Raw genomic sequence first — 23320 nt, forward strand, 5'->3', positions numbered from 1 at the left:
AGCCTTGCAAATCTGTTCAACAGAGGCCTCATTCTTGAAGGCCCAAGTGGAAGCCACAGCTCTAGTAGAATGAGCTGTAATTCTTTCAGGAGGCTGCTGTCCAGCAGTCTCATAAGCTAAACGAATTATGCTACGAAGCCAAAAAGAAAGAGAGGTAGCGGAAGCTTTTTGACGTCTCCTCTGCCCAGAGTAAATGACAAACAGAGAAGACGTTTGTCGAAATTCCTTAGTTGCCTGTAAGTAAAATTTTAGAGCACGGACTACATCCAGGTTGTGCAGTAGACGTTCCTTCTTTGAAGAGGGATTTGGGCATAAAGAAGGAACAACAATCTCTTGATTGATATTCCTGTTAGTAACTACCTTAGGTAAGAACCCAGGTTTAGTACGCAGGACTACCTTATCCGAATGAAAAATCAAATAAGGAGAATCACAATGTAAGGCTGATAATTCAGAGACTCTTCGAGCCGAGGAAATAGCCATTAAAAATAGAACTTTCCAAGATAACAACTTTATATCAATGGAATGAAGGGGTTCAAACGGAACGCCCTGTAAAACATTAAGAACAAGGTTTAAACTCCATGGTGGAGCAACAGTTTTAAACACAGGCTTAATTCTGGCCAAAGCCTGACAAAAAGCCTGGACGTCAGGAACTTCTGACAGACGTTTGTGTAACAGAATGGACAGAGCTGAGATCTGTCCCTTTAATGAACTAGCAGATAAACCCTTTTCTAAACCTTCTTGTAGAAAAGACAATATCCTAGGAATCCTAACCTTACTCCAAGAGTAACCTTTGGATTCACACCAATATAGGTATTTACGCCATATCTTATGGTAAATCTTTCTGGTAACAGGTTTCGTAGCCTGTATTAAGGTATCAATAACTGACTCAGAAAATCCACGTCTTGATAAAATCAAGCGTTCAATTTCCAAGCAGTCAGCTTCAGAGAAGTTAGATTTTGATGTTTGAAGGGACCCTGTATCAGAAGGTCCTGTTTCAGAGGTAGAGACCAAGGTGGACAGGATGACATGTCCACCAGGTCTGCATACCAAGTCCTGCGTGGCCACGCAGGTGCTATTAGAATCACTGATGCTCTCTCTTGTTTGATTCTGGCAATCAATCGAGGAAGCAACGGGAAGGGTGGAAACACGTAAGCCATCCTGAAGTCCCAAGGTGCTGTCAGAGCATCTATCAGGACTGCTCCTGGATCCCTGGATCTGGACCCGTAACGAGGAAGCTTGGTGTTCTGTCGAGACGCCATGAGATCTATCTCTGGTTTGCCCCAACGTCGAAGTATTTGGGCAAAGACCTCCGGATGAAGTTCCCACTCCCCCGGATGAAAAGTCTGACGACTTAAGAAATCCGCCTCCCAGTTCTCCACTCCCGGGATGTGGATTGCTGACAGGTGGCAAGAGTGAGACTCTGCCCAGCAAATTATCTTTGATACTTCCATCATAGCTAGGGAGCTTCTTGTCCCTCCCTGATGGTTGATGTAAGCTACAGTCGTGATGTTGTCCGACTGAAACCTGATGAACCCCCGAGTTGTCAACTGGGGCCAAGCCAGGAGGGCATTGAGAACTGCTCTCAATTCCAGAATGTTTATTGGCAGGAGACTCTCCTCCTGACTCCATTGTCCCTGAGCCTTCAGAGAATTCCAGACGGCACCCCAACCTAGAAGGCTGGCGTCTGTTGTTACAATTGTCCAGTCTGGTCTGCTGAATGGCATCCCCCTGGACAGATGTGGCCGAGAAAGCCACCATAGAAGAGAATTTCTGGTCTCTTGATCCAGATTCAGAGAAGGGGATAAGTCTGAGTAATCCCCATTCCACTGACTTAGCATGCACAGTTGCAGTGGTCTGAGGTGTAAGCGTGCAAAGGGTACTATGTCCATTGCCGCTACCATTAAGCCGATTACCTCCATGCATTGAGCCACTGACGGGTGTTGAATGGAATGAAGGGTGCGGCAAGCACTTTGAAGTCTTGTTAGCCTGTCCTCTGTCAGGTACATCTTCATTTCTACAGAATCTATAAGAGTCCCCAGGAAGGGAACTCTTGTGAGTGGAACGAGTGAACTTTTCTTTTCGTTCACCTTCCATCCATGTGACCTTAGAAATGCCAGCACTAACTCTGTATGAGACTTGGCAGTTTGAAAGCTTGAAGCTTGTATCAGAATGTCGTCTAGGTATGGAGCTACCGAGATTCCCCGCGGTCTTAGTACCGCCAGAAGAGCACCCAGAACCTTTGTGAAGATTCTTGGAGCTGTAGCCAATCCGAATGGAAGAGCCACAAACTGGTAATGCCTGTCTAGGAAGGCAAACCTTAGGTACCGATAATGATCTTTGTGAATCGGTATGTGAAGGTAAGCATCTTTTAAATCTACAGTGGTCATATATTGACCCTCTTGGATCATAGGTAAAATTGTCCGAATAGTCTCCATCTTGAACGATGGAACTCTTAGGAATTTGTTTAGGATCTTTAAGTCCAGGATTGGTCTGAAAGTTCCCTCTTTTTTGGGAACCACAAACAGATTTGAGTAAAACCCCTGTCCCTGTTCCGATCGTGGAACTGGATGGATTACTATCATTAACAAGAGCTCTTGTACGCAGCGTAGAAACGCCTCTTTCTTTGTCTGGATTGTTGACAATCTTGACAGATGAAATCTCTCTCTTGGAGGAGAGTATTTGAAGTCCAGAAGGTATCCCTGAGATATTATCTCTAGCGCCCAGGGATCCTGAACATCTCTTGCCCAAGCCTGGGCGAAGAGAGAAAGTCTGCCCCCCACTAGATCCGATCCCGGATCGGGGGCCCTCAATTCATGCTGTTTTAGGGGCAGCAGCAGGTTTCCTAGTCTGCTTGCCCTTGTTCCAGGACTGGTTAGGTTTCCAGCCTTGTCTGTAGCGAGCAACAGCTCCTTCCTGTTTTGGTGCAGAGGAAGTTGATGCTGCTCCTGCTTTGAAATTACGAAAGGAACGAAAATTAGACTGTCTAGTCTTGGCTTTGGCTTTGTCCTGAGGCAGGGCATGGCCTTTACCTCCTGTAATGTCAGCGATAATCTCTTTCAACCCGGGCCCGAATAAGGTCTGCCCTTTGAAAGGTATATTAAGCAATTTAGACTTAGAAGTAACATCAGCTGACCAGGATTTTAGCCACAGCGCCCTGCGTGCCTGAATGGCGAATCCTGAATTCTTCGCCGTAAGTTTAGTAAGATGTACTACGGCCTCCGAAATGAATGAATTAGCTAGTTTAAGGACTCTAAGCCTGTCTGTAATGTCGTCCAGAGTAGCTGAACCAATGTTCTCTTCCAGAGACTCAATCCAGAATGCCGCTGCAGCCGTGATCGGCGCAATGCATGCAAGGGGTTGCAATATAAAACCTTGTTGAACAAACATTTTCTTAAGGTAACCCTCTAACTTTTTATCCATTGGATCTGAAAAAGCACAGCTATCCTCCACCGGGATAGTGGTACGCTTAGCTAAGGTAGAAACTGCTCCCTCCACCTTAGGGACCGTTTGCCATAAGTCCCTTGTGGTGGCGTCTATTGGAAACATTTTTCTAAATATCGGAGGGGGTGAGAACGGCACACCGGGTCTATCCCACTCCTTAGTAACAATTTCAGTAAGTCTCTTAGGTATAGGAAAAACCTCAGTACTCGTCGGTACCGCAAAATATTTATCCAACCTACACATTTTCTCTGGTATTGCAACTGTGTTACAATCATTCAGAGCCGCTAACACCTCCCCTAGTAATACACGGAGGTTTTCCAGTTTAAATTTAAAATTTGAAATATCTGAATCCAGTCTGTTTGGATCAGAACCGTCACCCACAGAATGAAGTTCTCCGTCCTCATGTTCTGCCACCTGTGACGCAGTGTCTGACATGGCCCTAATATTATCAGCGCACTCTGTTCTCACCCCAGAGTGATCACGCTTACCTCTTAGCTCTGGTAATTTAGCCAAAACCTCAGTCATAACAGTAGCCATATCCTGTAATGTGATTTGTAATGGCCACCCAGATGTACTCGGCGCTACAATATCACGCACCTCCCTCTGAGCGGGAGATGTAGGTACTGACACGTGAGGCGAGTTAGTCGGCATAACTCTCCCCTCGTTGTTTGGTGAAATTTGTTCAATTTGTACAGATTGACTTTTATTTAAAGTAGCATCAATACAGTTAGTACATAAATTTCTATTGGGCTCCACTTTGGCATTGCAACAAATGACACAGGTATCATCCTCTGAATCAGACATGTTTAACACACTAGCAAATAAACTTGCAACTTGGAAATACAATTCAATTAGAATAATATTAAAACGTACTGTGCCTTTAAGAAGCACAGAAGATCTATGACAGTTGAAAATTAATAAATTGAAACAGTTATAGCCTCAATCCTTGTAAACAACACAACTTTAGCAAAGGTTTAATCCCATTAGCAAAGATAACAAATTCTGAAAGCAGGAAACAAATTACAGAATAAACGTTTTTTATCTCAGTCAAACTATAATTCTCACAGCTCTGCTGAGAGAAATTACCTCCCTCAAAATAAGTTTTGAAGACCCCTGAGCTCTGTAGAGATGAACCGGATCATGCAGGGAATACAATGAGTTGCTGACTGAAATATTTGATGCATAGTAAAAGCGCCAAAAAAACGGCCCCTCCCCCTCACACACAGCAGTGAGGGAGAACAGAAACTGTCAGAAAAACAGATTAAGCAACTGCCAAGTGGAAAAATAGTGCCCAAACATTTATTCACACAGTACCTCAGCAAATGAAAACGATTTTACATTCCAGCAAAAACGTTAAACATAATCTCTAGTTATTAAACAGCTTTATGTATTTCTTACAGTGTAATTCTAGTGAAGTACCATTCCCCAGAATACTGAAGTGTAAAGTATACATACATGACATTATATCGGTATGGCAGGATTTTCTCATCAATTCCATTGTCAGAAAATAAAAACTGCTACATACCTCTATGCAGATTCATCTGCCCGCTGTCCCCTGATCTGAAGTTTACCTCACTCCTCAGATGGCCGAGAACAGCAATATGATCTTAACTACTCCGGCTAAAATCATAGCAAAACTCTGGTAGATTCTTCTTCAAACTCTGCCAGAGAGGTAATAACACACTCCGGTGCTATTTTAAAATAACAAACTTTTGATTGAAGATATAAAACTAAGTATAATCACCATAGTCCTCTCACACATCCTATCTAGTCGTTGGGTGCAAGAGAATGACTGGGAGTGACGTAGAGGGGAGGAGCTATATGCAGCTCTGCTGGGTGAATCCTCTTGCACTTCCTGTTGGGGAGGAGTAATATCCCCAGAAGTAATGATGACCCGTGGACTGATCACACTTAACAGAAGAAACATACATTCTCTTTGATATAGGAAATGTTATTTATTCAATCAAACATCACATTACTATCACATTACTATCATAAACAGGAAAAAGTAACAAAAAATCTATATCATAGACTTAGGGGTTAATTTATTAAAGACCGGGGGGATATGATTCGCTGTAGCCTGCACATTTGTGGCCAATCAGCCGCTAGCAGGGGGTGTCAATCACCCCAATCGTATCTTACGACCGCTGCTTCTTAACTTAGGCTTCAGGCGGGCCTGAAACCTTGGACAGAGCAACCAGCATTGGCTGCTTGATAAATCTCCCCCCATAGTATTCATCTTTAGAAAAAACATAAAAGTGCAACAGTAAATTGCTCTCCTGTGGTAGAGTATGTTACTACTGCACTACTATATGCCCATAATAATGAGTTCAACCCCTACACCTCTAGAATTGAGTCACTGTACTATTTTGAAGGGGTTAACAGATAGTTACTAGCAAAATTAACTACTTTATTTAAGAGAGGAATTATTATATATATATATATACACATATATATATACAGTATCTCACAAAAGTGAGTACACCCCTCACATTTTTGTAAATATTTTATAATATCTTTTCATGTGACAACACTGAAGAAATGACACTTTGCTACAATGTAAAGTAGTGAGTGTACAGTCTGTATAACAGTGTAAATTTGCTGTCCCCTCAAAATAACTCAACACACAGCCATTAATGTCTAATCCGTTGGCAACAAATGTGAGTACACCCCTAAGTGGAAATGTCCAAATTGAGCCCAAAGTGTCAATATTTTGTGTGGCCACCATTATTTTCCAGCACTGCCTTAACCCTCTTGGGCATGGAGTTCACCAGAGCTTCACAGGTTGCCACTGGAGTCCTCATCCACTGCTCCATGATGACATCACAGAGCTGGTGGATGTTAGAGACCTTGCGCTCCCCCACCTTCTGTTTGAGGATGCCCCACAGATGCTCAATAGGGTTTAGGTCTGGAGACATGCTTGGCCAGTCCATTACCTTTACCCTCAGCTTCTTTAGCAAGGCAGTGGTCGTCTTGGAGGTGTGTTTGGGGTTGTTATTATGTTGGAATACTCCCCTGCGGCCCAGTCTCCGAAGGGAAGGGATCATGCTCTGCTTCAGTATGTTACAGTACATGTTGGCATTCATGGTTCTCTCAATGAACTGTAGCTCCCCAGTGCCGACAGCCCTCAATGCAGGCCCAGACACTCCCACCACCATGCTTGACTGTAGGCAAGACACACTTGTCTTTGTACTTCTCACCTGGTTGCCGCCGCACTCACTTGACACCATCTGAACTAAATAAGTTTATCTTGGTCTCATCGGACCACAGAACATGGATCCAGTAATCCATGTCCTTATTCTGCTTGTCTTCAGCAAACTGTTTGAAAGCTTTCTTGTACATAATCTTTAGAAGTGGCATCCTTCTGGGACGACAGCCATGCAGACCAATTTGATGCAGTGTGCGGCGTATGGTTTGAGCACTGACAGGCTGAACCCCACTACTTCAACCACTGCAGCAATGCTGGCAGCACTCATATGTCTATTTCCCAAAGACAACCTCTGGATATGACGCTGAGCATGTGCACTCAAATTCTTTGGTCGACCATGGAGATGCCTGTTCTGAGTGGAACCTGTCCTGTGAAACCGCTGTATGGTCTTACCCACCGTGCTGCAGCTCAGTTTCAGGGTCTTGGCAATCTTCATATAGCCTAGGCCATCTTTATGTAGAGCAACAATTCTTTTTTTCAGATTCTCAGAGAGTTCTTTGCCATGAGATGCCATGTTGAACTTTCAGTGACCAGTATGAGAGAGTGTGAGAGCGATAACACCAAATTTAACATGCCTGCTCCCCATTCACACCTGAGACCTTGTAACACTAACAAGTCACATGATATCGGGGAGGGAAAATGGCTAATTGGGCCCAATTTGGACATATCCACTTAGGGGTGTACTCACTTATGTTGCCAATGGTTTAGACATTAATGGCTGTGTGTTGAATTATTTTGAGGGGACAGCAAATTTACACTGTCATACAGGCTGTACACTCACTAATTTACTTTGTAGCAAAGTGTAATTATTTCAGTGTTGTCACATGAAAAGATATAATAAAATATTTACAAAAATGTGAGGGGTGTACTCACTTTTGTGAGATACTGTGTATATATATATATATATATATATATATATATATATATATATATATATATATATATCCAGAGTCCTACAGTTTGTGCACGTCGGGTTTCACTCTTGTGCAAACCTTTTACCTTAACTTCTAATATGCACACTATCTGACATGCGCAAAAAGATAACTTCTAGCAAAGTGTACGCTTGAGTGGGAGCGCTAAATAGCATGCCACTTGTAATCTATCTGTTAGTTATTCAACAAATTAAGAATACACTATGCCTTAAAGAAATTATTCCAATAAAACTAATAATTTATATCTGCAATCCATTCATAAAAGAATCGATATTTATGTGTAACAAAAACATCACTATAGTGAACTTACCCACAGGGCTCCTGGAAATAGGTGGTGTCGGTATGACGATCCAGGGCTAATTTTGTGTATGCAGTATCTCCTCGTGAAAAGTCTGACGTCAGATCCCACATCTTTCCATAAATGGTTTCTCTAAAAATTTCGATGTAAAATGTATCATGATTATACACAATAAAGAAAACAAAACAAAAAAAATGACATACAGATTCTGTAAAAAAAGCAAAATCAAAAATTTGACTTAGCACGTCAGGTGTCTGCGCTCCACTTTTGTTTGCACACTTAGGCCTAGATTTGGAGTTTGGCGTTAGCCGTGAAAACCAGCGTTAGAGGCTCCTAACGCTGGTTTTGGCCGCCCGCTGGTATTTGGAGTCAGTGATTAAAGGGTCTAACGCTCACTTTTCAGCCGCGACTTTTCCATACCGCAGATCCCCTTACGTCAATTGCGTATCCTATCTTTTCAATGGGATCTTCCTAACGCCGGTATTTAGAGTCGTTTCTGAAGTGAGCGTTAGAGCTCTAACGACAAAACTCCAGCCGCAGGAAAATAGCAGTAGTTAAGAGCTTTCTGGGCTAACGCCGGTTCATAAAGCTCTTAACTACTGTACCCTAAAGTACACTAACACCCATAAACTACCTATGTACCCCTAAACCGAGCTCCCCCCACATCGCCGCCACTCGATTAAAATTTTTTAACCCCTAATCTGCCGACCGCCACCTACGTTATACTTATGTACCCCTAATCTGCTGCCCCTAACCCCGCCGACCCCTGTATTACATTTATTAACCCCTAACCTGCCCCCCACAACGTCGCCGCCAGCTACTTAAAATAATTAACCCCTAATCTTCCGACCGCAAAGCGCCGCCACCTACCTTATCCCTATGTACCCCTAATCTGCTGCCCCTAACACCGCCGACCCCTATATTATATTTATTAACCCCTAATCTGCCCCCCTCAACGTCGCCGACACCTGCCTACACTTATTAACCCCTAATCTGCCGAGCGGACCTGAGCGCTACTATAATAAAGTTATTAACCCCTAACCCGCCTCACTAACCCTATAATAAATAGTATTAACCCCTAATCTGCCCTCCCTAACATCGCCGACACCTAACTTCAATTATTAACCCCTAATCTGCCGACCGGAGCTCATCGCTACTATAATAAATGGATTAACCCCTAAAGCTAAGTCTAACCCTAACACTAACACCCCCCTAAGTTAAATATAATTTACATCTAACGAAATTAATTAACTCTTATTAAATAAATTATTCCTATTTAAAGCTAAATACTTACCTGTAAAATAAATCCTAATATAGCTACAATATAAATTATAATTATATTATAGCTATTTTAGGATTAATATTTATTTTACAGGCAACTTTGTAATTATTTTAACCAGGTACAATATCTATTAAATAGTTAATAACTATTTAATAGTTACCTAGTTAAAATAATAACAAATTTACCTGTAAAATAAATCCTAACCTAAGATATAATTAAACCTAACACTACCCTATCAATAAATTAATTAAATAAACTACCTACAATTACCTACAATTAACCTAACACTACACTATCAATAAATTAATTAAACACAATTCCTACAAATAAATACAATTAAATAAACTAGCTAAAGTACAAAAAATAAAAAAGAACTAAGTTACAAAAAATAAAAAAATATTTACAAACATAAGAAAAATATTACAACAATTTTAAACTAATTACACCTACTCTAAGCCCCCTAATAAAATAACAAAGCCCCCCAAAATAAAAAATTCCCTACCCTATTCTAAATTAAAAAAGGTAAAAGCTCTTTTACCTTACCAGCCCTGAACAGGGCCCTTTGCGGGGCATGCCCCAAGAATTTCAGCTCTTTTGCCTGTAAAAAAAAACATACAATACCCAAGCTCCCCAACATTACAACCCACCACCCACATACCCCTAATCTAACCCAAACCCCCCTTAAATAAACCTAACACTAAGCCCCTGAAGATCTTCCTACCTTGTCTTCACCATCCAGGTTCACCGATCCGTCCTGAAGAGCTCCTCCGATGTCCTGATCCAAGCCCAAGCGGGGGGCTGAAGAGGTCCATGATCTGGTCAAAGTCTTCATCCAAGCGGGGCAGAAGAGGATCTTCCATCCGATTGAAGTCTTCATCCAAGCAGCATCCATCCGGAGCGAAGCCGCAGGATCCTGAAGACCTCCAGCGCGGAACATCCATCCGGCCCGATGACTGAACGACGAATGACTGTTCCTTTAAGGGACGTCATCCAAGATGGCGTCCCTCGAATTCCGATTGGCTGATAGGATTCTATCAGCCAATCGGAATTAAGGTAGGAATTTTCTGATTGGCTGATGGAATCAGCCAATCAGAATCAAGTTCAATCCGATTGGCTGATCCAATCAGCCAATCAGATTGAGCTCGCATTCTATTGGCTGTTCCGATCAGCCAATAGAATGCGAGCTCAATCTGATTGGCTGATTGGATCAGCCAATCGGATTGAACTTGATTCTGATTGGCTGATTCCATCAGCCAATCAGAAAATTCCTACCTTAATTCCGATTGGCTGATAGAATCCTATCAGCCAATCGGAATTCGAGGGACGCCATCTTGGATGACGTCCCTTAAAGGAACAGTCATTCGTCGTTCAGTCGTCGGGCCGGATGGATGTTTCGCGCTGGAGGTCTTCAGGATCCTGCTGCTTCGCTCCGGATGGATGCTGCTTGGATGAAGACTTCAATCGGATGGAAGATCCTCTTCTGCCCCGCTTGGATGAAGACTTTGACCGGATCATGGACCTCTTCAGCCCCCCGCTTGGGCTTGGATCAGGACATCGGAGGAGCTCTTCAGGACGGATCGGTGAACCTGGATGGTGAAGACAAGGTAGGAAGATCTTCAGGGGCTTAGTGTTAGGTTTATTTAAGGGGGGTTTGGGTTAGATTAGGGGTATGTGGGTGGTGGGTTGTAATGTTGGGGGGCTTGGGTATTGTATGTTTTTTTTTACAGGCAAAAGAGCTGAAATTCTTGGGGCATGCCCCGCAAAGGGCCCTGTTCAGGGCTGGTAAGGTAAAAGAGCTTTTACCTTTTTTAATTTAGAATAGGGTAGGGAATTTTTTATTTTGGGGGGCTTTGTTATTTTATTAGGGGGCTTAGAGTAGGTGTAATTAGTTTAAAATTGTTGTAATATTTTTCTTATGTTTGTAAATATTTTTTTATTTTTTGTAACTTAGTTCTTTTTTATTTTTTGTACTTTAGCTAGTTTATTTAATTGTATTTATTTGTAGGAATTGTGTTTAATTAATTTATTGATAGTGTAGTGTTAGGTTAATTGTAGGTAATTGTAGGTAGTTTATTTAATTAATTTATTGATAGGGTAGTGTTAGGTTTAATTATATCTTAGGTTAGGATTTATTTTACAGGTAAATTTGTTATTATTTTAACTAGGTAACTATTAAATAGCTATTGTACCTGGTTAAAATAATTACCAAGTTGCCTGTAAAATAAATATAAATCCTAAAATAGCTATAATATAATTATAATTTATATTGTAGCTATATTAGGATGTATTTTACAGGTAAGTATTTAGCTTTAAATAGGAATAATTTATTTAATAAGAGTTAATTTATTTCGTTAGATTTAAATTATATTTAACTTAGGGGGGTGTTAGTGTTAGGGTTAGACTTAGCTTTAGGGGTTAATCCATTTATTATAGTAGCGGTGAGCTCCGGTCGTCAGATTAGGGGTTAATAATTGAAGTTAGGTGTCGGCGATGTTAGGGAGGGCAGATTAGGGGTTAATACTATTTATGATAGGGTTAGTGAGGCGGATTAGGGGTTAATAACTTTATTATAGTAGCGCTCAGGTCCGCTCGGCAGATTAGGGGTTAATAAGTGTAGGCAGGTGTCGGCGACGTTGTGGGGGGCAGATTAGGGGTTAATAAATATAATATAGGGGTCGGCGGTGTTAGGGGCAGCAGATTAGGGGTACATAGGGATAACGTAGGTTGCGGCGGTTTACGGAGCGGCAGATTAGGGGTTAAAAAAAATATGCAGGGGTCAGCGATAGCGGGAGCGGCAGATTAGGGGTTAATAAGTGTAAGGTTAGGGGTGTTTAGACTCGGGGTACATGTTAGAGTGTTAGGTGCAGACGTAGGAAGTGTTTCCCCATAGGAAACAATGGGGCTGCGTTAGGAGCTGAACGCTGCTTTTTTGCAGGTGTTAGGTTTTTTTTCAGCTCAAACAGCCCCATTGTTTTCTATGGGGGAATCGTGCACGAGCACGTTTTTGAGGCTGGCCGCGTCCGTAAGCAACTCTGGTATCGAGAGTTGCATTTGCGGTAAAAATGCTCTACGCTCCTTTTTTGGAGCCTAACGCAGCATTTGTTTGAACTCTCGATACCAGAGTTAAATTTATGGTGCGGCCAGAAAAAAGCCTGCGGAGCGTTAACAGCCCTTCTACCGCCAAACTCCAAATCTAGGCCTTAGTCCTTTATAAAGTGCCTGCTGCTGTGAATGTGCTAATCAGGCGTAATATTTTTGCTCCGTCAATCAGGCGCACTAGTTCTTCGGAGGTCTAGTGCACTATTTAAGGCCTTCTCAGCATTCTCTCTTTGCCCGTGTAATGAAGTTTGTTCAGGATGTGATACTAGTTATTAGATTCTTTCTGTGTTTTAACCCCTTACTTGGACTTCTTTGCTTACTACCCTGTACCTCTGACTCTTCACTGACTACTCTTTTGGATTCTGAATTGGCTTGTCCTTTGCCCGTCTGGTTTGACCCCTTTGCCTTGACTGAACTATTCTTGTGGATTATGATTTGGTACTTCTCTAGCTAGTAAGTTGCTGAACCTGCCTGTCTGACTTTGCCTTGGTCTATTATTTCTTGTCATGTCCTGGGCTCTATCCTTTTGTGCTGGGACGCTGTGTTTTGCTTATCACTTCTCAACCTAAGGGTCCCTAAGAGCCGTGATATATACGTTGATGTGTCTGTTCTGCCAAAAGTATAAACCCAGAATATAATGCACATAGTTCAGTGTACCTGATGTGGCTGATCCTCTCTGCCACCCTTTGTGTATCTTCTCGGCTTGCTGGAACATCATCTACAAAAGCAATACCATACAGCAAAAAATTCTGAAGGAAGTTTCTCAGTCCTTCATTTGTCTCTAGGAAGTCCAAATAGCTGACCAATGGCATTTCTGCCTCTTTGTAAATTTGTGCGTTCCACAGTATCCGAGGCTGCACTAGCTGGTGCTTCTGTCCTTCGTAGCTATTCTGCAATAACCACTCCAGTCCGTAACGTGTCATGTGTCCATCTGGCCCTTAAAAGAAAAAATAAATAAATAAAAGTTGAATGGTTAGAAAAAAGCATGCTGCTTTGTATTTTTGCTGCCTTAAAGGAACAGTAAAGTCAAAATTTCATAATTACGATAGAACATTGAATTTTACCCATCTTTACAGCTTACTTTTGTTATCACACTTGCTTTGTTCTCTTGAAATCCTTTGTTGAAGGCAACAACTAGATAGGCTCAGGAGTAGCAATGCACCACTGGGAGCTAGCTGGTGATAGGTGACTATCTTGTTCTTGGCTCATCAGATGTGTTCAGCTATCTCCCAGTAATGCATTGCTGCTCTAGAGCCTACTCTTCAAAAAAGAATACCAAGAAAACAAGTAAATAATATTTTTTAAAATTATATATTTTATCTGAAACATGAAAGTTTAATCTTGACTTCATGTATATAATTGGGGCTTACTTAAAGGGCCATAATACCAAAATGTTTAAACACTTGAAAGTGATGCAGTATAGCTGTAAAAAGCTGACTAGAAAATATCACCTGAACATCTCTATGTAAAAAACATAATTTATGCTTACCTGATAAATTTATTTCTCTTGTAGTGTATCCAGTCCACGGGTCATCCATTACTTATGGGATATATTCTCCTTCCCAACAGGAAGTTGCAAGAGGATCACCCAAGCAGAGCTGCTATATAGCTCCTCCCCTCACATGTCATATCCAGTCATTCGACCGAAACAAGACGAGAAAGGAGAAACTATAGGGTGCAGTGGTGACTGGAGTTTAATTAAAATTTAGAACTGCCTTAAAAGACAGGGCGGGCCGTGGTCTGACTACACTACAAGAGAAATAAATTTATCAGGTAAGCATAAATTATGTTTTCTCTTGTTAAGTGTAGTCAGTCCACGGGTCATCCATTACTTATGGGATACCAATACCCAAGCTAAAGTACACGGATGATGGGAGGGACAAGGCAGGAACTTTAAATAGAAGGAACCACTGCCTGTAGAACCTTTCTCCCAAAAACAGCCTCCGAAGAAGCAAAAGTATCAAATTTGTAAAATTTGGAAAAAGTATGAAGTGAAGACCAAGTTGCAGCCTTGCAAATCTGTTCAACAGAGGCCTCATTCTTAAAGGCCCACGTGGAAGCCACAGCTCTAGTGGAATGAGCTGTAATTCTTTCAGGAGGCTGCTGTCCAGCAGTCTCATAGGCTAAACGTATTATGCTACGAAGCCAAAAAGAGAGAGAGGTAGCCAAAGCCTTTTGACCTCTCCTCTGTCCAGAGTAAACGACAAACAGAGAAGAAGTTTGCCGAAAATCTTTAGTTGCCTGTAAGTAGAACTTCAGGGCACGGACTACGTCCAGATTATGCAAAAGACGTTCCTTCTTTGAAGAAGGATTAGGACATAATGATGGAACAACAATCTCTTGATTGATATTCCTGTTAGAAACAACCTTAGGTAAAAACCCAGGTTTAGTACGCAGAACTACCTTGTCTGAATGAAAAATCAGATAAGGAGAATCACAATGTAAGGCAGATAACTCAGAGACTCTCCGAGCCGAGGAAATAGCCATCAAAAACAGAACTTTCCAAGATAAAAGTTTAATATCAATGGAATGAAGGGGTTCAAACGGAACACCCTGAAGAACTTTAAGAACCAAGTTTAAGCTCCAAGGAGGAGCAACAGCTTTAAACACAGGCTTAATTCTAGCCAAAGCCTGACAAAAGGCCTGAACGTCTGGATTCTCTGCCAGACGCTTGTGTAAAAGAATAGACAGAGCAGAAATCTGTCCCTTAAGCGAACTAGCGGATAAGCCCTTTTCTAAACCCTCTTGTAGAAAAGACAATATCCTAGGAATCCTAACCTTACTCCATGAATAACTCTTGGATTCACACCAATATAAATATTTACACCATATCTTATGGTAAATTTTTCTGGTAACAGGTTTCCGAGCCTGTATTAGTGTATCAATAACCGAATCCGAAAACCCACGCTTTGATAAAATCAAGCGTTCAATTTCCAAGCAGTCAGTCTCAGAGAAATTAGGTTTGGATGGTTGAAAGGACCCTGAATTAGAAGGTCCTGCCTCAGAGGTAGAGACCATGGTGGACAGGACGACATGTCCACTAGGTCTGCATACCAGGTCCTGCGTGGCCACGCAGGCGCTATCAGAATCACCGATGCTCTCTCCTGTTTGATCCTGGCAATCAGTCGAGGTAGCAACGGAAAAGGTGGAAACACATAAGCTATGTTGAAAACCCAAGGGGCTGCTAGTGCATCTACCAGCACCACTCCCGGGTCCCTGGACCTGGATCTGTAACAAGGAAGCTTGGCGTTCTGGCGAGATGCCATGAGATCCAGTTCCGGTTCGCCCCAACGACAAATCAGTTGAGCAAATACCTCCGGGTGAAGTTCCCACTCCCCCGGATGAAAAGTCTGGCGACTTAGAAAATCCTCCTCCCAGTTCTCCACGCCTGGGATGTAGATCGCTGACAGGTGGCAAGAGTGAGACTCGGCCCAGCGAATTATCTTTGAGACTTCCAACATCGCTAGGGAACTCCTGGTTCCCCCTTGATGATTGATGTAAGCCACAGTCGTGATGTTGTCCGACTGAAATCTGATGAACCTCAGTGTTGCTAACTGAGGCCAAGCTAGAAGAGCATTGAATATTGTTCTTAATTCTAGAATGTTTATTGGGAGGAGTTTCTCCTCCTGAGTCCACGATCCCTGAGCCTTCAGGGAGTTCCAGACTGCTCCCCAGCCTAGTAGGCTGGCATCTGTTGTTACAATCGTCCAATCTGGTCTGCGAAAAGTCATTCCTTTGGACAGATGAACCCGTGACAACCACCAGAGAAGAGAATCTCTGGTCTCCTGGTCCAGATTTAGCAAAGGGGACAGATCTGAGTAATCCCCGTTCCACTGACTTAGCATGCATAGTTGCAGCGGTCTGAGATGCAGGCGCGCAAATGGCACTATGTCCATTGCCGCGACCATTAAGCCGATTACTTCCATGCACTGAGCTACTGATGGGCTTGGAATGGAGTGAAGGATACGGCAAGCATTGAGAATCTTTGATAACCTGGACTCCGTCAGGTAAATCTTCATCTCTACAGAATCTATAAGAGTCCCTAGAAAAGGAACCCTTGTGAGTGGTAACAGAGAACTCTTTTCCACGTTCACTTTCCACCCATGCGACCTCAGAAATGCTAGAACTATCTCTGTATGAGACTTCGCATTTTGAAAACTTGACGCTTGTATCAGAATGTCGTCTAGGTACGGAGCCACCGCTATGCCTCGTGGTCTTAGTACCGCCAGAATTGAGCCCAGAACCTTTGTAAAAATTCTCGGGGCCGTAGCTAACCCGAAGGGAAGAGCTACAAACTGGTAATGCCTGTCTAGAAAGGCAAACCTTAGGTACCGATAATGATCTTTGTGAATCGGTATGTGAAGGTAGGCATCCTTTAAGTCCACTGTGGTCATATATTGACCCTCTTGGATCATGGGTAGGATGGTCCGAATGGTTTCCATCTTGAACGATGGAACCCTTAGGAATTTGATTTTTAAGTCTAAGATTGGTCTGAAGGTTCCCTCTTTTTTGGGAACCACAAACAGATTTGAGTAAAACCCTTGCCCTTGTTCCGTTCGCGGAACTGGGTGGATCACTCCCATCACTAAGAGGTCTTTCTTTACTAGGTTTTTTGATAACCTTGACAGATGAAACCTCCCTTGTGGAGGAGAAGTTTTGAAATCCAGAAGGTATCCCTGAGATATAATCTCCAACGTCCAGGGATCCTGTACATCTCTTGCCCAAGCCTGGGCGAAGAGAGAAAGTCTGCCCCCCACTAGATCCGTCTCCGGAAAGGGGGCCCTGTCTTCATGCTGTCTTAGGGGCGGAAGTAGGCTTTCTGGCCTGCTTGCCCTTGTTCCATGACTGGTTGCCTTTCCAACCCTGTCTGTAACGAGCAGTAGTTCCTTCCTGTTTTGGAGCGGAGGAAGTTGATGCTGCTCCTGCCTTGAAATTACGAAAGGCACGAAAATTAGACTGTTTGGCCTTTGATTTGGCCCTGTCCTGAGGAAGGGTGTGACCCTTACCTCCAGTAATGTCAGCAATAATTTCCTTCAAGCCGGGCCGAATAAGGTCTGCCCTTTGAAAGGAATATTCAGTAGTTTAAATTTAGAAGTTACATCTGCTGACCAGGATTTAAGCCATAGTGCTCTGCGCGCCTGTATGGCGAATCCGGAATTCTTAGCCGTAAGTTTGGTTAAATGTACTACGGCATCCGAAACAAACGCATTAGCTAGCTTAAGCGTTCTAAGCTTGCTCAAAGTCTCATCCAATGGTGCTGTGCGAATCGCCTCTTCCAGAGACTCAAACCAGAATGCTGCTGCAGCAGTGACAGGCGCAATGCATGCAAGAGGCTGTAATATAAAACCTTGTTGAACAAACATTTTCTTAAGGTAACCCTCTAATTTTTTATCCATTGGATCTGAGAAAGCACAGCTATACTCCACCGGGATAGTGGTACGCTTGGCTAAAGTAGAAACTGCTCCCTCCACCTTAGGGACCGTCTGCCATAAGTCTCGTGTGGCGGCGTTTATAGGGAACATTTTTCTAAATATCGGAGGAGGGGAAAAGGGTACAACAGGTCTATCCCACTCCTTGCTAATAATCTCTGTAAGCATTTTTGGTATAGGAAAAACGTCAGTACACACCGGTACCGCATAGTATTTATCCAGCCTACATAATTTCTCTGGGATTGCCACCGTGTCACAATCATTCAGAGCCGCTAACACCTCCCCTAGCAACACGCGGAGGTTCTCAAGCTTAAATTTAAAATTTGAAATTTCTGAATCCGGTCTCCCCGAATCAGAACCGTCACCCACAGAATGAAGCTCTCCGTCCTCATGTTCTGCAAATTGTGACGCAGTATCAGACATGGCTCTCGTGTCATCGGCGCGCTCTGTCCTTAACCCAGAGCTATCGCGCTTGCCTCTTAATTCGGGCATATTGTATAATACTTCTTTCATAACATTAGCCATATCATGTAAAGTGATTTGTAAGGGCCTTGATGTACTTGGCGCCTCAATCTCACGCATCTCCCGAGCGGGAGACGAAGGTACTGACACGTGAGGAGAGTTAGACGGCATAACTTCCCCCTCGTTGTCTGGTGATAATTTCTTTATCGGTACAGATTGACTTTTATTCAAAGTAATATCAATACAATTGGTACACATATTTCTATTGGGCTCCACATCGGCTTTTGAACATAATGAACAAGCAGATTCCTCTGTATCAGACATGTTTAAACAGACTAGCAATGAAGCTAGCAAGCTTGGAAATCACTTTCAATAAATTTACAAGCAATATAAAAAACGCTGCAGCGCTTTTAACAAACACAGTTGAATAACAAAGAACTAATTCAGTTATAGTTAACAATTCTTAACGGTAAATGTATTAATTAGCAGAGGATTGCACCCATTAGCAAAAGGATGAGTAACCCCTCAATACCCAAAAAAACGGATATCATTTAAGATTTTATCACAGTCAAACACACTGTCACAGGTCTGCTGTGACTGATTACCTCCCTCAAAAACGAATTTTGAAGACCCCTGAGCTCTCTAGAGACGTCCTGGATCAAGGAGGAAAAAGCAGGAAGACTGTGCTAGAATTTTAACTGTGCAACAAGGCGCTAAAAAAGGTCCCTCCCACTCATATTACAACAGTGGGAGACCTGATATAACGGTTTCTATGCAGAAAAAACCGTTAGCCATGTGGAAAAAATCATGCCCAAAAAGGATTTATCACCAAACTACCTCACAAAAACGAATAACATGCCAGTAAACGTTTTAAAAACAAACTTTTTCAATGTCATGCAAAGTTATCACTAAGCCTGCTACCAGTCGCTTCTACTGCAGATAAGGCTTAAGCATTATTTCAGTATTAACAGTATTTTCTCAGTCAAATTCTAGTCCCTAGAAAATAACTCAACTGCGCATACATTTATCAGCCTGATACCAGTCGCTACTACTGCATTTAAGGCTGTACTTACATCATATGGGTAACAGCAGTGTTTTCTTAGTCAATTCCATTCCCAGAAAAATTGTACTGCACATACCTCATTTGCGGGGTACCCCGCATGCTATTCCCCTTTTCTGAAGTTACCCCACTCCTCAGAATGTCAAGAACAGCCAGTGGATCTTAGTTACACCTGCTAAGATCATAGAAAACGCAGGCAGATTCTTAATCCAAATACTGCCTGAGATAGAAAAAACAGCACACTCCGGTGCCATTTAAAATAACAAACTTTTGATTGAAGAATAATTAAGTAAAAACTCCAACTCCTCTCGCGACCTCCTTCTTTGTTGAGGGTTGCAAGAGAATGACTGGATATGACATGTGAGGGGAGGAGCTATATAGCAGCTCTGCTTGGGTGATCCTCTTGCAACTTCCTGTTGGGAAGGAGAATATATCCCATAAGTAATGGATGACCCGTGGACTGACTACACTTAACAAGAGAAAGAAAGATATTTTGCCTCAAAAGTTTCTCAGTAGCCACATCCCATTGTAAAGGACTTCTAAGCAGCAAATCAGTATGTCTGTCCCGGGACAGCGGAAGGAGTGAGCTTACGTGCACTCATCTTATTTCCCTATTCAGCTTAAGGAAGTTTACAATGAAATCTCACGAGAGTTAAGTGAAATCTCATGAGATCACAGTAAAAGAGTTCATAACCTCAGCACTGCTGATGCTGATTGGCTACTGTTCATTTCTTCATTTTTTTTTACCTGCAGCTGAGCAGCAGTTGAGTATAACTTTTTACGCAGAACGTACTCTGCTGAGCTGAGGAAATTGTGAGGTAAAATATTTTCCTTTTTACATAGAGATGCTCAGGTGATATTTTTCTGTCAGCTTTTTACAGTTATACTGCATCAGTTTCAAGTGATTTAGCATATGAGTATTATGTCCCTTTAATCACAATTCAAAAGGCAGTAAATACAAACACAGGGTCTTCTTGAACCATAACTCCTAGAGTTTTTTACTTCTTGCTCCTAACCTTTTAAATATTGTATAAATGCATATATTTACATGCTTTCAGTTTCCATTGTGTTGCTAGGTCCCAACTTTGATAAAAAATATAACACTCCCTAGTACATAGAAACAATTCCATAGAAAGGTATCGGAGCTACTTGAATGTTACTTGGAAGCAAGAAGTAACATTATTAGATTATATGGTGCAGACACAGAAATTAAACTTGTTCTAATGAATTTAAAAGACAAACTTGTTTAAATATTTTTATAAACACACTTATAAGACATGGAATCTGGCACTTTTTTGAAAAAATATCCTATGTGAACATAGACAACATTCAAACTGAAAATACACCCAGTAAAAGACAACATAATCTAGTTCTTACTAGTAAACTGAAAATACAGGACCTGCAAAAAGATAAAATAAATAAATAAAATTAAAGGGACATGATACCCAAATGTTGAAGTACTTGAAAATGATGCAGCATAGTTGTAAAAAGCAGACTAGAAAACATCTCTGTGTAAAAAAGGAAGATATTTTACACCAAAACGTCCCCAGTATCCACATCCTATTGTAAAGGGACTTTAAGCAACCAATTAGGATGTTAGTCCCAAGACTTGCAAGGGAGCGTGCATCTGGCATGTGCAGGCACAGTCATGTTATTTCCCTACACAGTTTAAGGAAGTTTACGATGAAATCTTGTGACTCCAGTAAAATATCATGAGAACGCAGTAAAATATCATGAGATTGCAGTAAAGCAAAACATGACCTCGGCACTACTGATTGGCTATTTTTTTTCTTTTAACCTGCAGCTGGACAGTAGCTGAAGGATAACTTTTCACAGAATACTTAATATTGTGAGATGAAGAAATTTTAAGGTAAAATATCTTCCTTTTTTTACATAGAGACGTTCAAGTGATATTTTCTTGTTAGCTTTTTATAGTTATGCTGCATTACTTTCAAGTTATAAGCATTATGTCCCTTTAATAATCAGACACTACAACAGCGGTCACCGCAGCGCCCTGGTGCGCCCTAACTGGTCTACAGGGGCGCCGCGCAATATATACAATATCCGTTTCTTCAAAGGGAAACAGTTGCTAGCTGAATGAGGGTCTGAACGCTGAGAGGAGTTTTGCCAGCGGAGGTACACCGGACCCACCGGGCGCAGTATGAGAGTCAGACAGATGAGAGCCCCTGTATGATGGGAGGTAAGAGGACTGGAAAGAGGTGTATTGCTGAATTGCCGTAGTGACTGCCACTTGCATTGAACCATGTGTATAACAAGAAAAAGGACATTTAGGGGAAATGTATGCACTTTCATAAATGATGCGCCACTGACATTTATAAGCGCCGCACCACTGACACTTATGAGCGCCGTGCCACTATCAATTGAACTCACTCAGACGCGACTTGCGTAGATGCATACCCCGCAAGAGGAATGTAAACAGGTTACTGTTATTTAGTGTATTGCAAGTACATATTATTTCTTCCTAAAAAAAATGGACACGTTTTTATTTAATAAGCATGCTAGGACTGAAAATAAAGAGGGTGTACCACAAATATAATGACAAATATATGGATTTTGGCTTCACATCAACAAATGTCAATGGTGAAGAGAGACCACAGTGTGTAGTGTGTTTAAAGATCTTGGCTTCAGAGTGCATGATTCCAAGTAAGCTAAAACGCCATTTAAAAACGAAACATTCAAACATGGTCAGTAAATCTCGCAACTTCTTCACCAGAAAGGTAAAATAATAAAAACAACAAGGTACTTTTTCTCAGCATTTGTCAATACCAAACAATGCTCTGCTAGCCTCATACAAGGTTGCATATAGAGTTGCAGTGTAAAAAGCCGCATACCATTGCAGAGCAATTAATTCTACCGGCTGCTATAGATTTGTGTCAGGATGCCAGGAATCAGACTGAGACAAGAAGTGCAAAAATAATCACACCTTTATTAATAGCAAAAAATAATAAAAAGTTCACAAGTCAAATAACAAGCCAAGAATCAAAACCAGAACTGGTAGTCAGACGAGCCAAGTCAGGAGCCAAAGCGAATAGTCAGACGAGCCGGAAACAGGAACAAGGAGAACGGCAGAGTCAGGAACAAGCCAGGGATCAGGAACCAGGAGGGACGTCAGACAGTCAGGTAATACAAAGGAGCTCTCACAAGCAGGTCTGAGACAACGCAAGGGCAAAGCATACTGAACAGAGGCCCTTTAAATAATAAGTGATGACATCACAATTCTGAGACTGCATCCTGTCTCACACGGATGATGTACACCAGTCTGGCCATAAAAGGAAGTGCAGGAAATGAGCAGCATCACACAGTATGCACCAGAGTCAGGAAGAGAGGTGAGTAAAATGGATGCCAGCAGTACATGGCAAACAGATCAGGGAAAAAACCCTGACAGTACCCTCCCCTCAACGACCCCTCCCCGCGGGAGGACAAAAGGCTTATTGGGGATACGGGCATGGAAGGCACGGAAGAGGGCGGGAGCATGAACATCAGAGGAGGCAACCCATAAACGCTCCTCCGGACCAAAGCCCCTCCAGTGAACCAAATACTGTACTCGGCCCCTGGACATACAAGAGTCAATAATGCTGCTGACCTCATACTCCTCATGGTTGTCAACAAAGATAGGGCGGGGACGAGGCAAACACAGTGGTAAACCGATTACAAACCAATGGTTTCAAGAGGGAGACATGAAAAACATTGGAGATGCGCATTGCAGGAGGAAGGTCAAAAGCGTAGGCCACAGGATTGACCCGTCGGAGTATTCGAAAAGGACTAACATAACGGGGAGCCAGTTTATTGGAAGGCACACGAAAGATCAAGTTGCGGGAGGACAGCCAAACTCTCTCACCAACCTGGTAGGAAGGCGCGGGCAGACGCCTATGATCAGTCTGGAACTTTTAGCGCTGCATAGAACGATGAAGGCAATCCTGAATCTGCACCCACGTGGAACGGAGTTGCCGGAGATGCTCCTCCAAAGCCGGAATACCCTAAGACATGAATGAATTGGGCAACAAGGATGGTTGAAACCCATAATTCACCATGAACGGGGATAACTTGGAGGAAGCATTAATAGCACTATTACGAGCAAACTCTGCCCA

At 42.3% G+C, this 23320-nt stretch overlaps 1 protein-coding gene across 6 annotated transcripts in view; it reads right to left on the reverse strand.

Annotated features, from left to right (window-relative positions):
- Positions 1 to 23320, reverse strand: part of TMLHE (trimethyllysine hydroxylase, epsilon) — a 427780-nt gene that overhangs the window by 74636 nt on the left and 329824 nt on the right. For all 6 annotated transcript variants that reach the window (XM_053699428.1, XM_053699431.1, XM_053699427.1 and 3 more), the window contains 2 exons: positions 12918 to 13197; positions 7892 to 8011 (listed from right to left, as the gene is read on the reverse strand). In XM_053699428.1, the coding sequence (XP_053555403.1) occupies positions 7892 to 8011; positions 12918 to 13197 (400 nt within the window). The remainder of the gene's footprint in view (positions 1 to 7891; positions 8012 to 12917; positions 13198 to 23320) is intronic.

The sequence above is a fragment of the Bombina bombina genome, chromosome 1, assembly GCF_027579735.1.
Source record: "Bombina bombina isolate aBomBom1 chromosome 1, aBomBom1.pri, whole genome shotgun sequence".
Lineage (NCBI taxonomy): Eukaryota > Metazoa > Chordata > Amphibia > Anura > Bombinatoridae > Bombina > Bombina bombina.